The 17328-nt window shown below is 42.5% G+C and overlaps 1 protein-coding gene across 1 annotated transcript in view; it reads left to right on the top strand.

Annotated features, from left to right (window-relative positions):
• Nucleotides 1–6419: 6419 nt before the first annotated feature.
• The window catches only part of MAOA (monoamine oxidase A), a 61842-nt gene continuing 50933 nt past the window's right edge, over nt 6420–17328 (top strand). The window contains exon 1 of the mRNA XM_049871276.1: nt 6420–6986. Coding sequence (XP_049727233.1) covers nt 6836–6986 — 151 coding nt within the window. The 5' untranslated portion in view covers nt 6420–6835. The remainder of the gene's footprint in view (nt 6987–17328) is intronic.

Here is a 17328-nt window from a genome sequence, read left to right as displayed (position 1 = left end):
CCACTGGAAAAAGCAGCTGCTTGCCCATGTAAGTTTCCCTGAATAAACATATGGATCTGAAAAAGGCTACGTGTCAGTTCTTCGGATTATCTGCCAGCACGCACAGTAAGGTTCTTCCTTGCTGGGGCTGTCTGCTGACAGGAGCCCACTCACCCTTCCCAAACTGTCCATTTCTGTGTCACTGGGCAGGCACACCACGAACCAGGTGTCAGCAGGTATCTCTCTCTCAGCAGGTGTGTCAACAGGTCAGGTGGGGTATGGCATGGCTGTGTTCATCTCCCTCTCTCTCTCTCTCTGTGACTCTCTCTGCAGCTTTTCTTGGTGAGATCTGGCTCCCTGTGCTTGCTGGTCCATCTCTCAACCAGTAGCTTCAGGACAACCTTGGGCCAATGCCACCGTTAGGCCAGCATTACAAAAGCTCTTGAGGCAAAACTATTACGAGGAATCCTTATATGATGTATACCCAAGCCTCTACTCTCTTGGCAACCTCCTGCCCAGAGGCGCCTATTTCCATTGGCATTCTCATACCTAGAGGTGCCCAGCTCTCCTCCGTGGGTCAACCCTGCTCACTACTACTGTCTGCTCCATGGGCCAATTCTGCCCACTGCCATCGTCTGCTGGTCTCTTGGTTCCTGCCACTCGCACCGCTGCTGTCATTTCTCTGCCACTCAGTTCTGCTGTGCTTGCCGCCATTGCTGTCAGTCTTCAGTGTTACCAGCTCAGTGTTACAGCCCTTGACCTGTACTACAGCTTTTCTAGGAGGTTCTCGCTGCAGGGCCCCAAGTGCAAAGAATGTGCTTCCCTCCTGGCTCTTGTGGATCAGAAAGCCCCCAAAACTTCTGTGAAACTGGCCACATACATATAAAAAAAACTCCTTGTCAATTTCAGGGCTTGGCTTTCATAAACTGACCAATCACTTAGGCCCGTTATAAACCAACCAATCCCTACAAGCCGCTTATGCGGATAGTAAACCAACAAATTGCTTGCAAGATTGTGGTCCAACCAATCATTTTGGCCCTACGGTTCCAGGACCAGAAAGGCCATATAAAAGAAAACTCATTGCATGCAGGGGTGAAGGAACTTTTCACTGCACGCTTAAATTTCTGTTTCTGAAAGACCAAATCAAAAATCACCTCAAACAGCAGATTACTGAGGAATCCTGAGAAATGGTTAATATATACTTTACTACCCCCTTTTTTTTTTTTTTTCAGTAAAGGAGCCCTGGTGGTGCAGTTGTTAAGCTTCAGGCTGCTGACTAAAAGGTTGGCAGTTCAAACCCACCAGCTGCTCTGCGGGAGAAAGATGGGTCAATCTGCTTCCTTAAAGATTACAGCCTTGGAAACCCTATGGGGTAGTTATACTCTGTCCTATAGGGTCCCTATGAGTTGGAGTCGACTGCATGGCAACAGGTTCATGTCCCCTTCAGTACTAGCATACACCATTTGGTCTCACCTAGAAATTTTGTTTTTGCCAGCTAAGATCGTTATAGAAAATGAATGGCAGGAAATCAGAGACTGAAGTTGTTTACAAGCTAAAATGTGTTTATTAAAAAATGCACATATTCTGGATACTAGGCCTGAAAATAGCAAAGATGGGGTTTTGTTGTGAAAATAAAGGTATTTGATTCATATTCTTGCTTTAATTGAAGGCTACCTGTATCTTCCAGTTGCCCCTCCAGATCTACTTCCCACTCTTCTCCACATTGTTTTCTGCTTCTTGCTTTAATTGAAGGCTACCTGTATCTTCCAGTTGCCCCTCCAGATCTACTTCCCACTCTTCTCCACATTGTTTTCTGCTATGAGAGGCTGTTATATTGAGTATGTGATCTGGTTTTGCAATGCTCCTCTGCACACCAAGTCCGAGGGCTATCGCGGAAAAGGGGGCGGTAAGATTGTAAGGACATTAGGAGGGTATGCAGGGGTGGACTGTAGGGCAATGCTATTCAGCTATATGCATCCCCTCCCTAATGAAATCAGCTTTGCTCTTCCCCGAAACATGCCGGGGATGAATTTAGGATGGACTTGGGCGGGAGGGGGATGACTGGGCCAGCAGCCAAGGCCAAAGAATGCCTTAACATTCTTCGTACTGTGTATAACTGGCCCTCTTATGTTCTGGCATCTGGTTGAGTTCATCCAATGGAGATACCTGCCAGAAGATAAGACGGGGGAGGCAAGTAAGTTCAGAGTATTTGTTCCATGGCTCCCTCCCTGTGAGGTCCCCAGGCCTACCCGTGTTCCCCAACCAGTGGTGGCAGCTCTTCTCAAGGCGGCCCTCTTCATATGACTTTATCCTTCCAGGTTGTAGTAACCACTTCCTCACCTTCTTCCTATTGGCCCGACCTAGGGGTGCTAACAGTTTTGCTATTACTTCCTCAGGGGTACCTCACTATCCTATTTTGGTCTCTCTGTACCCTGCCCACACCTTTGTAAACATTCTGTTTACTAAACCTGCCTCAAATTATCCTAATTTGTGTGTGCCTTCTTTTTCCCAGTGGGGCCCTTCTTCAAGGCATGGCTGGCTATAGTAGCTCCAAAGGAGCACATAACAAAATACATTCTGGAAAATTAAGATGAAATAATTAAATTAAAAAATGTCAAACCATCAAAAAACAAAAGAATAGATTTTTGTCCTTCAGATCTCTGAAGGACAAGGACTCTTTATGCTTAAAAGCAATGGAAGAAATCACTAAAGAGTAGATACAAGTGCATAAATTTAAAATGTCTGCCTATCAAAAATGTCATAACTAATACTAAAATATAACTTTGAATAAACTATCTTCAGTGAAAGTAACAGACAAGGGGTTAATATCTTATTATGTAAAGCATTTATAGAAATCAACTGCAGAAACACAAAGTCTCCAATGGATAAATGATCAGAAGGCATGAAATGATAATTCACAACAGAAGACATTGAAATGGCTAATAAATACATGAAAAAGTATCTTATTAGTAATCAAAGAAACACTAATTAAAATAGCAATGCCAGGCTGATTTTTCACCTTTCAAGTTAAGAAAGATTAAAAGGTTAACCTGCCTAATTTTGAAGTGGATGTGGCAAGGAAGACAGCCATTCTTAGACGTTGTTGATAAAGTCTAAGTTAGGGCAAGAACTTTGGCAATTTCAATCAAGAGCTTTAAAAACTACCTAATTTGAGTATGCTCTTTCCTGCTGGAACTCTGATTGATACAATTTATGAGATTCTACAGTTGAGGCAGACACAGAGAAGTTAAGTAATTTGCCCAAGGTCACACAAGGGAGGAAAGGTTGAGATATTTCTTAATGATTATTTATTTATTTAAAAAGTCTTTTTTTTTTTAAAGATATACCAGTATACAACACAAGCAAGCAAAATAGAGAAAAATCACCATAATTCTACCCATCTATTATTACTTTTTTTTTTATTATTACTTATCAGCCTATTTCCAGCTCATATTCCTCCTTTAAGTCTCAGGTCTTACACCCAATTGCCTACTCTATAACCTTCATCTGGATGTCTCTAAGGAGCTTGAAGCTCAACGTATACAAAAACACACTCATGGTCTTCCATATGCTAGCCACAACCAAGTCCACAGCCAAGTTTAAGACATGTAAACGTCTCTAATAAGTCTACATCTCTCCATCCCCACTGCTGCCATCTACCTTAGTACAAGACACCATCAACTCTTCAAAGAATTCCCAACTTTGGTCTCCCTGGATCTATCTATTTTTACCCCCTTCATCCCATTATCCACATGGCAGGCAGATAGACCTTTTCAGAATGGAATATAATCATGTTACCTTTTGCTTAAAATCTTGCAGTGGCTTCCACTGCTCTTAGAACAAAGACCAAAGATCTTCCTTACCTTGGCCTTTCTAGGTCTTATCAGCCTATCCTACTTCACCAACCTCGTCTTTTGTACTTTTTCCCTTACTATAGCTCTTTTTTTATAGCTCTACCACGTAGCTTTCAATTGCTCTGAGTCATGCTTCTTTCTACCACAAGAACTTTTCCCACATTCTTCCCTCTTTCTAGAATATTTTTACACTCTCCATCCCAAAGTTGCTTTCAGAGGGATCAGGGTACCCTAACACTTTCTTGTCACTATGAACCTTCCCATCATAACATTTACTGGAATTAGTATTTACACATCATTTGTGAGGTTGTCTATCTCCTCTACTAGACTGTGTGTTCCGTGAGTTTATAATAGCCTTGTGTATTCCCAACACCTTGCACCGTGCCTACCACATCATATGAGATCAAATATTTAAATGAAAACAACAGAAATAAAGATAAAAGTGGACACAATCGTATTACAAAAAGCTAAATTCTTTACTATTTCCTCCCTTTGCTTCAAAGTCTGACAAGATAAAAATGATACCAATTTAATCACAAGCCTCAACTCCTTTTTTTTTGGAAAGTAAAATCTATTGAAACAGAAGAAAGAAGTAAATCTACATTTCCTTAGTTTCTTCAACAAGAAGTTTGATGCAGAATGGGGTAGTGGGAGGGCAGGAGAAATGTTTATAGATGGGAACGGATATCTGTTAACTTCCTAGAGTTCTCATCAGTTAGTTCATGCCATAATTACATCCAGTTTTGAGGGTTTCAGTGATGACAAATTGAGCTTTAGAATGACAAGTAAAAGTGGAAACTTTAGAAAGGGGGTAATTACGAAAGCAGGAAGCTGCATAGTAAAATATAGCACGAAAAGCCACTCTTTTCAGTAGAACAGGGAAACGTTTTCTTTTGTTTCTGCACCTTAGCCATCCTTTAACCTTTGCTTTTAAACTACAGATTCCACTTAATCTGTGCTAGTGGGGTTCTAATTTTTCTTGTCTACTTGATCAATTTTGGTTAAGTACCTCAACTTGAAAAAAATCTTAGAATCAATAATTTCCAACTCTAACCCCCCCCCCGAAAAAGACAGTTATTTTCCCGTCCTCACGCCCCCTCCCCAGGAAAGGTGCGCGGCTGCGCAGAGCTCATGGGGGGGGTCTTGTGACGTCACAAAGGGACCCTACCAAATGGGACAGAGGCCTCATTAATTTCATAGCCTTTACCGGGTCCTCTTCCTTCAAATACTAGCTTCCTTAAGCCCACTCCAGCCCAGCCCCCTTTCAGTTAAAACGTAAGAATGAAAGTGCCAGGTTGACATCCCCACGCGGCCACGCTCACACCGACGCCCCTTGGCCGACCACTACGTCCCCCCCCCTTCAGTGGCGTCGCCCGGCCACTCTAGGCGCGAGAGCCCCCTGAAAGCGCGCAGCGCTCTTACGGGAAGGCGGAGCCAGGCCACACCAACGCCCTCGTCTCGTCGCCTGCAAGTGGGCCGGGCTCCCGGGGCGGGCCTACGAAAGAGCGGACCCGGGACTCGCCGGGCCAGACAGAGCGGACCCGGAGAGGCGAGCTTACTTGGGGGAAGGGCGGGATAGAACAAAACGGCACCCCATCCCTGCCCGGCGTTTGAGAACCATGAGCACAAACAGCTCCGCGGACTCCCGCGGCGGCGGCGGGCGGGGGCGTGAGGTGGAGGGTGCACCCGGAGCCAGGGCCAGCGCTGCCCAGGTCTCGGACTCGTCCCTTGTAACAGAGTGGAGCGGTCACTCCGAATGGAGTGTTTCCCAACCGTTTTCCGGCTCCAGGTCGACCGCGTCCACCACGTACATGTCCGACTCCTGGAGCTCTAGCGCACACTCCATCCTCAGCTCCAATTCTGGCCCCAGAATTGACCCCGACTCCAAGCCTGGCCTCTGGGGCTTTAGCGCCCGCGGTCTGAACGATCGGATCCCCAAGTCGCCAACCCCTAGCCCTCGCGTCTCCGATGGGGCCTCCCTAGCCTCCAACCCAGACATCGGCTCCAACGCGAATCTGGGGATCTCCCCGCCCTCGATACCTGGCTTCCCCAGAATATTAGTACAAGGACACCCTACGCTCGCAAACACCTCCACCACCATAGGGTCGGTACAAGAGCTCGCCCCGCCTTCGATGCCCAACACTCCTCGGGGTTCGATAGAAATACCTCCTACACCCGCGAACACCCCTGTAGGGTCTGTACAAGGGCTTGCCCCGCCTTCGATGCCTAACTCCCCCCGGGGTTCAATACAAGTACCTCCTACACCCACGAACACTCCGGTGGGGTCGGTACAAGGGCTCGCCCCACCTTCAATGCCCACTTCCCCCCGGGGTTCAATACAAATACCTCCTACACCCATGAACACCCCGGTGGCGTCGGTAGAAGGGCTCGCTCCACCTTCAATGCCCACTTCCCCCCGGGGTTCGATACAAGTACCTCCTACACCAACGAACACCCCCCGAGTGTCAATAGAAGGGTCCGCCCCGCCCTCTGTGCTCAGCTCCTCCCGGAGCACAGTTCTAGGTTTTGCTCAGCTCTTGAACAGCTCCCCAGTGGCAGTTCCTGGGTCCGCCCCGCCCTCAGTGCCTGGCTCTCCCAGCAGTTCAGCACAAGGCTTTGCTCAGCTCTGGAACACCTCCCGAGTGTCATTACCAGGGTCTCCCCCGCCCTCTGTGCCCAGCTCCCCCAGGGTATCCGTACAAGGATCTGCTCCGCCCTCGGCCTCTCCCAGAGTGTCAGTAACAGGGCCAGGGTCCGCTCTGCCTTCTGTGCCTGGCTCCCCCCGGGTATCCATACCAAGATCTGCTCCACCCCCGGGTTCCCCTGGAGTGTCGGTACCAGGGCCCGCCCCACCCTCGATACCCGGCTCTCCCTGGGTGTCTGTATCAAGGTCTGCTCCGCCCTCGGCCTCCCCTGGAGTGTCGGCACCAGTGCCGGGCTCCCACCGGTTATCCGCACAAGGATCTGCTCCACCCCCGAGCTCCCTCGGAGTGTCAGTACAAATGTCCACTCCGCCCTTGGCCGGCCCGACTCCTATACCCACGTCTCTGGAAAGTAGCAAGCAGAGCATGGCGAGTCAGGAGAAGAGTCGGGAGAAGGCGAGTATCTCGGGCCACATGTTCGACGTAGTCGTGATAGGAGGCGGCATCTCAGGTCAGTGTGCACAGTAGCGGTCATCTGAGGCGCCCTACTCGGCCCGGAGTGGGGAGTGCTGGTGGCATTTGGGGGTCTCGTTCATGCAAGAGTGTAACGGGTCTGTGAGGTGGGAGTGGGAGTCAGGCTGGCTTTGTTGGTAATGTGTACTAGGGGAGGCAGGAACAATAATTTTCCTGCTAATATTAAATGCTAATATTTACTTTGCTCTTGCTGTGAAATTATATTTAGTACTTTATGTGGATTTTCTCAATCCTCAACAGTTCTGTGAAGTGCGTAATTACTCACTATTTTACAAGACCAGGAAACTGAGGCCTGGAGAGTTTCAATAACTCTCCTGAGAACAAATCACTTAGGTGGGAAGTGGGTGAACCAGTTTCTCCAATTTAAGACTGACACTAATTCCTGAGGTGGCTGCTGTGCCTCACTGATTTCCCATCCTTTGCCTAAAACAACATTAACGAATGAGTTTTTTTTTTTTTTTTTGGTAGTATTCAGGTAGTGGTAGTAGTATTCCTGTTCTTGAAGCATTTTTCCTTAGAAAATGTAGTAGGTGAAGAGGAAGGTGGCAAAAATGTTCAGGGAAAGGTAACCTACTCCTGCCAATTTTTAGAATTTGCAGGGAAGTGTAGAGCATTTATTACCTAAAGGGAATTCCTTTGTGAAGCAGGGGCTGAGAGCAGGTCAGTAAGTGACCTGTTGTGTCCTTTTTTCACTAAGTGCCCCCACTGCCTGAATCCTGTCCTCTGATGAGCCAGCTTCTCCGAGGGCTTGGGTTCCCAGATTCTGGCTTGGATTTGTGGCTGACCAAGTGAGCGGTACATGAGGTTTTTCAGTATTTTTCTAGAAGCCTCACTATGATTAATTTATTAAATTATCACTTAGGTTTTCTTGTTTGGTAAAATGAGTTTAGAAATTATGTTTCAGCCTTAGGTAGAATAGAACAGTGACCTGCCCCCTATCCCCGGGGGCCTTAATAATTCCTGTAGAATCTGAAAGTAGAGGAGCTACTTTTATATGTTTCTTTTGAGGAGGCTCTGAACATTTTTGTAAGTTACTTTTGACTTGGCCTATTGAGGATAAACAGTCTTAATCACTAGGCAGAGATGAGCATGAAATGTTGCTTTGACAGCTCCAGTCAATGCCAGCAAAAACACGCATGTATGTTGGGAGTGGCAGAGGAAAGCAGATCCTGGTGAAGTGTAAGAAAAAAAGGGTGTTTGTTTCCCTTTGGCCATTCATTTATGTATTCATTCCCCCAAGAAACACTTGTTGAATGCCTGCAATGGAGTGGACTGGTGTTTCCAAACACCTGAACCTCCTAGGCAAGACTGCTAGAAAGAAGCAACATGATTGTTGATTACTGGAACATCAATATGATGATAATGTGTTGTGTAGATAGATTAGTAGTTCTGTCTCCTCACCCATCTCCATACACCCATCCATATTCCACAATTCAGGGTTTTTCCTGGGATTTTCTTCTGGACTTTTTCTTGTTTTGAGCTCCAGTGTTCTTAAGGAGTGTTTTGGCATTTATTTTTACTTTACCTGATAACCTGCTCTTTCTTCCTTTCCACACTTTTCCCCCTGTACTTGGTCACTGCCAGAGGTAGGCTTACCAGGTAGCTAATGAAACTTATGGTTTTTTGCCCTTGCAACTGCAGGCCCCTTCTGGTTTTCATTCAAAATAAATGACCAGTTTCGTACGGAATTTTGTATTCATAAATTTGCATTGTTTCTCAAAGAGAGCAGATCTGTCCATAAAAAAAAAAAAAAAAGATCTGTCCATAGTCACTATTAATTTGATCATTGCCATTTTGGGTAAGTAGAGGGAATTTCTTGCACAGTGGTTCACACTCCTATTCCGGAGACCAGCTTCCTGTTCCACCAGTGTCAGAAAAGCCAGTTGGTTTCCTCTACGGTTATCGCCAATCAGTCAGATCCAAGTGATTTTAATACCCTAACTAACAAGAAACATTGTTTCCTATCTGTGGAGCCTTCCCAGATGGTCCACAGCTAAAATGAAAGTAGGTGCAAGCCTCGCTCATGAGTAAACCCTGGACATAAACGAAGCATTCCTTGAGAAGGTACGCAGCATTACTTCCGGAGCAGTCTTGAGAACTCAGAAACAGCTTTTTTGTCTGTGCTTAGCAGCATCCTGTGAGTTACTCCTCCTTGGATCACATTTAGATGAAACTTTTATCAGGACTTAAACACTCTGATGTGCTACTCACGCATTATAATATATGGCAAATACTTGGAACCTGCAGAGTTATACCTGTTATGTAACAAAATAGCTCCTAGGAAAGTACAAATTCCAAATGAAATTATTCAAAACTGATCAATGTTAACAGTTATTCTTTTTTTTATGATTGCACAAATAGCAGCATCTTAATATATCCCCTGCCTCTTTTGTAATTAAAAAGTGTATAATAAAGCATGTCTTACAGCCGTAAAATCTCTTATGTCCACCCAGCAATTAAATAATTTGATATACTATGTTAGTAGGTGGGGGGGGGGGGAAGCAAACCCTGCTCATTTGTAAGTAGTATAAACCAAAACCAAACGCATTGCCGTCAAGTCCATTCTGACTCACAGTGACCTTATAGGACAGAGTACAACTGCCCCATAGGGTTTCCAAAGAGCAGCTGGTGGATTCAAACTGCCAGGCTTTTAGTTATCAGCCGTAGCTCTTAACCACTGTGCCACCAGGGCTTCTGTAAGTAGTATAGTGGCATCTTTAACATGCTTTGGCCCGTACCCATCATCATTTGACACCCTTTTCTTTTTGAAACTCCATACATGTTTTCCGTGACAATGTCAAATTCTGAATTTTTATCCCAGACTGATTGCTCGTTTTCTGTTCCTTTCATTGTGTTCATATTCTTGTGAACTTCTAGTTTTGAAATGGCCTCAAGGTTGAGCTGTTCATCTCTTTTGGGCTCTTATGTACTCTCCCACTCTCCTTCTCATTCTAGGACTTCAGCTTTTCCTTATGAGTAGAAAGCTCTCAAGTCTGTAATTTGAATCTTTTTCTTTCTCCTAAACTCCGGTCCGATAGCTTATCTGCTCGTGGATATTTCACACTTGAATGTCTTATTTTCATTGTAGATTCAGCATGTCCAAAAGCTACCTTGCCTTCCAACACAGCTTCTCTTCCTCAGTTGCTTGACTCTCTTCTTGGCACTACCATCTTTTCCATCATTTAAATACATCCTTTTCTTTCATCTTCTACACCCAGTCACCAGATCCTGTTAACTCCTTCTTTGGCTATCTCTCTTCTCCATTTCCAGTCCCACCCCACCTTCAGGACAGACCCTTGACCCCTTAAACCCACATAATTATTGCTACCTTTTCAGTGGCCACCCTTGACTTTGGCCTCTCCCTTCGTGTCCATCCTGCAGTGTTCTCCCAAACTTAATTTTTTAAAAATTACTCTGGATCTCTACTCAGGACCTTCAATGGTGTCCTATTACCAGTCTCTCAAGCCACGCTCCCCACACCCACACATCCAATTATCTGGCCTCACTTTGTTGGACAAGTAGCGTATCCCACTATTCCCCAGCATGGAACCAGGCTTTAGTTACACTGCTTTCTTGTCCTCAGTGCTATACCATGTTTATATATTATTTTGCCTTTGTGCCTTCTGTGTTACTGTTTTTCTTAACTTGGAACTGCTTTTCTCTGACCATTTTTACATCCTGTCCATTCTTCAGTACCTGGTTGAAGATCATCTTCTTGATTACTCTGGCTCACTTTGATTGTTCTCTCCTCTTGTAGAACCTGCAATCTGTACTTAACAATTCACACTTAATTATTTTCTATTTATTTCTTTTTAAAAAAATAATTTGTGTTGTTGAGAATATACACAACAGAACATACACCAATTCAACAATTTCTGCATATACAATTCAGTGACATTGATTACATTCTTCGAATTGTGCAGCCATTCTCATGCTCCTTTTCAGAATTGTTCCTCCCCTGCTAACATAAACTCACTGCCCCCTAAGTTTCTATTTATTGACATTATTTCAAGTATAGTGATTCAGTATCTGATTTTAGGTGCTAGTTTTTACTTTTTTTTTTTTTACTTATGAACCAATGCAAATGTAACAAATGACAGAAAAGCAGCAGCACAAGATTTTAAAATCTGCCCTTAAGTAAGACTTTCTGAAATGGCTCTCTTGAGGGAGAGAAAAAAAGGAAAAGAGAGAGAAAAAAAGTACAGCTCCAAGGGAAAATGGATACTTCCTTCATGGGTCTTTTTGGAATTTCAGGGTCTTTGGGCCAAAGGGATTTTAAAAGGCAAGCTAGTCCTATCACCTAAGATTTTAATCTTCTTGATAGCATCTCCTTAGTAATTTTATGGCTGTAGTGTTGAACACGTCCAGGGAACGGGAATGAATGCGCAAAACAACTCATCATAAGTAGAGGCAGCTCTGGTTTCTGCACTTGTTCAAGCATTTTGGGAACCTTTGTCATATCCTGGGCAGTGGCTGAATCACTGAGAAAGAGGTATATAGAAATGAATAAGTAGTACCCCTACCTATCAGGTGGTCTTTATCCTCTTGGAAGAAGTAATCAAGCTGGCCAATAATTGACATTAATATAGGGAGGTGAATATTAGTAGTATGGATATGAACAAAGGGCTGGAACCTTGAGAGATAAATGGGATTTTAACAGGTAGCGATAAGAGGGTGGGAAAAAGGTCACACCGAACAGGAAAGACCAGAGGAGCACTGATGCAGAGTGAGCTGCACATGGGTAGTGCTTAATTTAAGCCCATGGCGAGAGTTCAAAGGAATGAAAATCACTGCCTGCTGCTACTCTAGCAACAGGGTCCTGGGAGCTATTGATATGACCTTCATGTGCCACATCTGCTCATGATTTTTGTGTCTGTGTGAACCGTGAACTGTCAGAGAGTGCAGTGAAAACTCCTTAGTCATAATGCTGCATGGTCTTGGGTGAACAGAGTATTTTCATGTTTTCTGAAATTAAATTCCAAGTATCATGTAGAAGAGCTATTTGCAAACCGTGTTTAAACAAGAAACCAAAACAACAACAAAAACCCAAACCTGTTGCCGTGTATTCCCACTCAAAGCAACCAAAAAAAAAAAAAAAACCCTGTAGTACTTCCTTATATATTTGTGGAAAGAACCCTGGTAGTGCAGTGGTTAAGCACTCAGCTACTAACCGAAAGGTCAGTGGTTTCAACCTGCCAGCTGCTTCGCGGGAGAAAGATGTGGCAGTCTGCTTCTGTAAAAATTTGTAGCCTTGGAAACCCTACGGGGCAGTTCTCCTCTCTCCAACAGGGTCACTATGAGTCAGAATCGACTTGACGGCAATGGGTTTGGTTTTTTATATTTTTGCCCACAAGCCAAGCTTTATTAAAAGAATCACAAGCACTAGCCACCCAAAACTCCATGCTGTATAAAATCAGCAGGGATCGAATCTTTCTCATCATCTGAGACAGAAAAGCCATTTTGCAAGAATGACTAATGTTCTGAGTTCTGACAATTGAGTTCACAACATACCACAATTTCCCTATTTGCTGAAATATATCACCCGTTAGCATCATTCCTGCTAGGACCCTTTTTGGCATTTTAACCAAGAAGTTGGCAGCACATGCTGTGGTTTTGTAGTAATTTAAGAAAAGCTTACATTTTAAAAAAAGCCACTTATTCTTGCTGCCTTAGTTATTCAAATACTCGGAGGTTCAGGGTAGGCTTAGTATTAATTTTGGGTTTTTTAGGCTATTTCCTTGCCCTCATTTTATTTTCTCAGAATAAACTAGGATACGTATACTTTATAAACTTTTTCATGTTGAATAAAGAATACAGTAAATTTATTTGGGTTCTGGTTTTTTGAAATCTTCAAAATAAATGAGTTTTTTGGGTTTAGCTGACATTTAACGGGCAATTTTAGCATTTAGCTGATACTAATTGATTTGAATTTGTAATCCTCAGCTAATGTGAAAGACATATTTAACAATAAATCTAAGTATAGTATAATTGCATGGATCAGAGACCAGTAATTGAGAAAAAGAAATGTGAAAGCCTACTATTGGTAAGTATTGGTCATATAATCTTGGTGCAGGTGTGGCATACACATATTTTAACATATGGAAGTCTTACCAGTGTTTAGATCCTACAGTATTCAGAAAGACTGAAGTTGTTTTGTAGTTTGATATCACATACATAGGCTTGTAAGAGTACCCAGTCCTGTGTTATCGAAAGTATAGATACCCAACGACTATTTAAAGAATATACTTGCACGTATAAGATGGATAGATTTCATAACGACTTTTTTTCATTTTGTTTGAGTGATTAGAACTTGAGAAAATGAATCAAAAGACGTTTATGTTTTCTAAATGTGAGCATTATTGGGAGTGTATTTTTCCACTTATTGTAAGAAATATTTTATATTTTTATCAGCAATTTTTATTTTCCTTTGGACAATCTATTCCCTGTTATGTTGTAATCTAGCTTTATGAATTAGGACAGCTTAAGAAAGGCCTGGTAATCTATTTCTGAAAAATCAACCATTGAAAACCCTGTAGAGCACAGTTCTACTGTCAAACACAGGGTTGCCATGAATTGGAATCAACTTGACAGCAACTCATGTTTTTACTGGTAAAGTTTTGTGTGATGGTTTTGTCATCTATAAAATTAGGAGGTTGGATTAAGTTATATGTGATATAATTTCCAATATCTTTTTTAATATTAGTCTGCTTTGTGAAAGTCTCTTTCTTCAGCTTTTTCTTTCAGGCTCCTCTTCAATACTTTTTTTCCTAGGCTCCATTCTGGAAATGGTTTGCATACTCTCTCATCTTGATTCCCTGCACTAACTGAAACCAGGGTCTGGGTCTTTCCACGGGTGCTCATTCACACCTTGTCCATGGCTTCTCTGAGCTTTCCTTTAAAACCCCTTTTCTAGTTGTTGCTATGCCAAAGTAAGCAAGACCCCACTTTATAACTGTGGAATTGATTGATTAGGTAAGAGTGTCAATAAGAACATAACCGGATGATAAGCTTTGAGAGTTGACTTAATTACATATTAACCATATTCAAGGGTCACAGAATTGCAACCTGTAAGGGATTAAAGGGACCGAAATGGAGGCTCAGAGGGGTCAAGTAAATTACCAAATGCCGTAAAATTCTTAGCGTCAGAACTTGACCCTGAACTCTTAAAATATTGACTGCTAGGATAGTGTTCCTTCCATTCCCCACCTCAATGAACTTGCTCTGCAGGCTTACGCATAGAGCTTCAGTGAGTCTTGTAACTGCTTTACCTTGAGGCTTGATGCCCTATATCTGGTGACTATTGGGTCACCGTAATTTATATATTTAGAAAACTGGTTGCCAATGAGTCAGTTATGACTTGTGACGACTACACGTGTGCCAGAGTAGAATTGTGCTCCATAGGGTTTTCAATGGCTGATTTTTAGGAAGTATATCTCTAGGCTTTTCTTCTGAGGCACCTCTGGGTGGACTCAAACCATCAACCTTTTGATTAGCAGCCGAGAGTGTTAACGATTTACACCACTCGGGACTCCAATTTATATATTAAAATAAAAAAAAAAAAACTTGTTGCCGTCGAATCAATTCTGACTCATAGCAACCCTATAGGACAGAGTAGAACTGCCCCTGGAGTTTCCAAGGAGCGCATGGTGGATTTGAACTACCAACCTCTGGTTAGCAGCCGTAGCACTGACCACTACACCACCAGGGTTTCCAATTTATGTATTAGGATATATTAAATGGAATGTTCCTGCTCTGTGGACATTTAAATTTAATGATATGGGACACACTATTAGATAAAATAACTTACTTATGAAGAATTTATTTCCTTTTTGAAATGTCCGTTCCTAGTATGTTTAGGATAATGTATAATTGTTTTAATTGTTTAGGTCAGTGATTCTTAAACTTTTAGATCAAATGGTCCTTTGAAAATCTGATGAAAGCTGTAGACCTATTCACCAAATAAATGCATACTTTCACTTAAAGACATTTTTTTGTGTGTGCCATACAAACATCAGATGTTCTAGAAACCTATTCGGCGTCACTGGCCCTGAAGTGTAAATATTTTGAGCTGATACTAAGATTTCACAGAAGTAGTGAAAAATAAGGATGAAAAGGATTCTTAAAGTTATTAGACAGATACTAGTAATGAATTTGTAAATAGACCATGATAAAAATAGTCAAAGCATTCACGCTGAAAATAAGGCACCTGCATTTCCTACGTTAAGACTGTGGTGAATAGAAAAGTAAACCACATGTTTTGAAAAATTGGGGGAGAAAGCATTGGCAAAGGAAGTGGAAGGCTGAGGTGGGTGATATGATTTCTTTTAGCAGTTTACCAAGATTGCTGTTTAAAGATTGACATATTGAAGTGAAATCATTGGTATTAAGTGTGCATTCCTGATTTAATATGCATGTGTAATAACTTACAAAGATCATGGGTAATTGAAGGCATTTGACAAAATTTAGGGTCAAATGGAAGAGGGAAGTTTTGGTCTGAGGGTGTTCCCTAGTTGGTCAGTCCATTTGTCTATCCAGTGACCTAGGTGGGGTACAGAGTCCCTCTGTGTACTGTGGGTTACAATTATGAGCCTGTCATGCTGTTGGTACTTGAGGTTGGTTTAGGGATCCAGTGACAGCACAGAGAAAACCAGTTGCTGCTGGGTCAACTCTGACTCATGGCAACCCATTTGGGTCAGAGTAGAACTGTGCTCCATAACATTTTCAGTGGCTGATTTGTCAGAAGTAGATCACCAGGCCTTTCCTCCCAGGCACCTTTGTATGGACTCAAACCTCCAAGCTTTTGGTTAGCAGCTGAGTGCACTAATCATTTGCAGCACAGAAAAGGGAACAATTATCTCTATCTGGAGGAAATATGTGACAAGGAAAGAAGTAATGCTTGATAGAAGTGTTGTTGATTTTGGATAAATTCTGAAATGTAGTGAAGATGACTTTTAAGGGGACCATTTCCAGATTAAATGAGTTAGGTGTGAGCTGTGGCTTAAGACCTTTTTCTTGCATGCTTATATGCATTCATTCATTCATTCAATAAATATTTGTTGATTGAGCACTCACTATGTACTTACTTAAAGACCTTTTTTTTTTTTTTCACCAGGCTAACATTTAGGGTTTTTAATCTCTGTTTTTCTGCTTCAGGAGCATTGCTTCTAAAACTTCTGCATGATCTGATGTTTGACCATTTTTTTTTTTTTATTTTTGACAGTGTTCAGTCTAAGAGGCCAAGCATGGAGCTATATAAGAATTAGGTTAGCCAGAGACCAGTTCATTGACTAACAGAGAATTAACTTTTCTAAAAATTTAATATGTAGTGTACACGATACACATTCCTAGGTGGTATTGAGCATCAGAGTTGAAGAAAAATACCACTTTTAGAAGCAAAGAAGATGATAAGAGCCAGCAGAGCACAAGCTATAGCTACACTAAAGTTTTGCTTTGACACACCCAGCTTGTGCTCTAGGTCTTGCTTACCTAGGGCCCTGTCCACAGGAGTTTATTACTGTAAATATTTGAAGGATCTCATAAGAGTTTCAATCAGCCTTCCCCAGGCATATTTGGAGGTATTTAAAAAGGCAGAGGGTGGGAAAATGTGAAGTTAAACAGGGCTCTTCACCGCAGGACTTCTCAGGGCCTTTAATATACTTGTGTGCACCATGCATTTCCCAGGAGAAACTGCACAAGGTTTTCCAACTTCATGAATGTTGATACTTTTCCCCAAAGCATCTTGAGGACTAGTGCCCCGTAAAACATTTTAGAAACTACTGTTTTAAACTACAGCCCTTCCCAAGAGTGCAGAATCTGAGTATAGCAGTGTGAAGCAACCCTGGTTTATTTTAGGTTTCAGTGAAGTAGCGGAGCAAATAATGAATTAAGGGGTAATTGCATTCCCTAACTTGAGTGAGATCTGTTTATCAAAAGTGAAGATAAATGCCGAACAATAATCAAATAAATTAGGACTGTCTAGACCACCAGTCTGTCGAATTCACGGCAAATTGAAGTTAATTGTTAGCTTTCATGTTTTTATTATTTGAGACAGCATTGTTTTTTTAGCTTATCAAAGGCATTAGAAGATTTGGCATTTTCAAAAACAGAATTATTTCTTTGAAAGGAAGCACAAAATACAGATGGATGGATAAATATGCATAGGGGACAAGTTTGTGGGCATGTTGGTATTCTCTGTTCTCTTCTGCTACAAAGCACAATACTAGTTCAAAGTCTGTAAAATATATTAGTAGTATTTAGAATCTGCTGACTTGCTTAGGCATAAAGGTTAAAATGACATGGCACCCTATCCTTCTCAGTAT

The sequence above is a fragment of the Elephas maximus genome, chromosome X (genome assembly GCF_024166365.1).
Source record: "Elephas maximus indicus isolate mEleMax1 chromosome X, mEleMax1 primary haplotype, whole genome shotgun sequence".
Taxonomy (NCBI): Eukaryota; Metazoa; Chordata; class Mammalia; order Proboscidea; family Elephantidae; genus Elephas; species Elephas maximus.
Note: the sequence above shows the minus strand (reverse complement) of the source record. Positions and strands in the feature narration are given on the sequence as shown.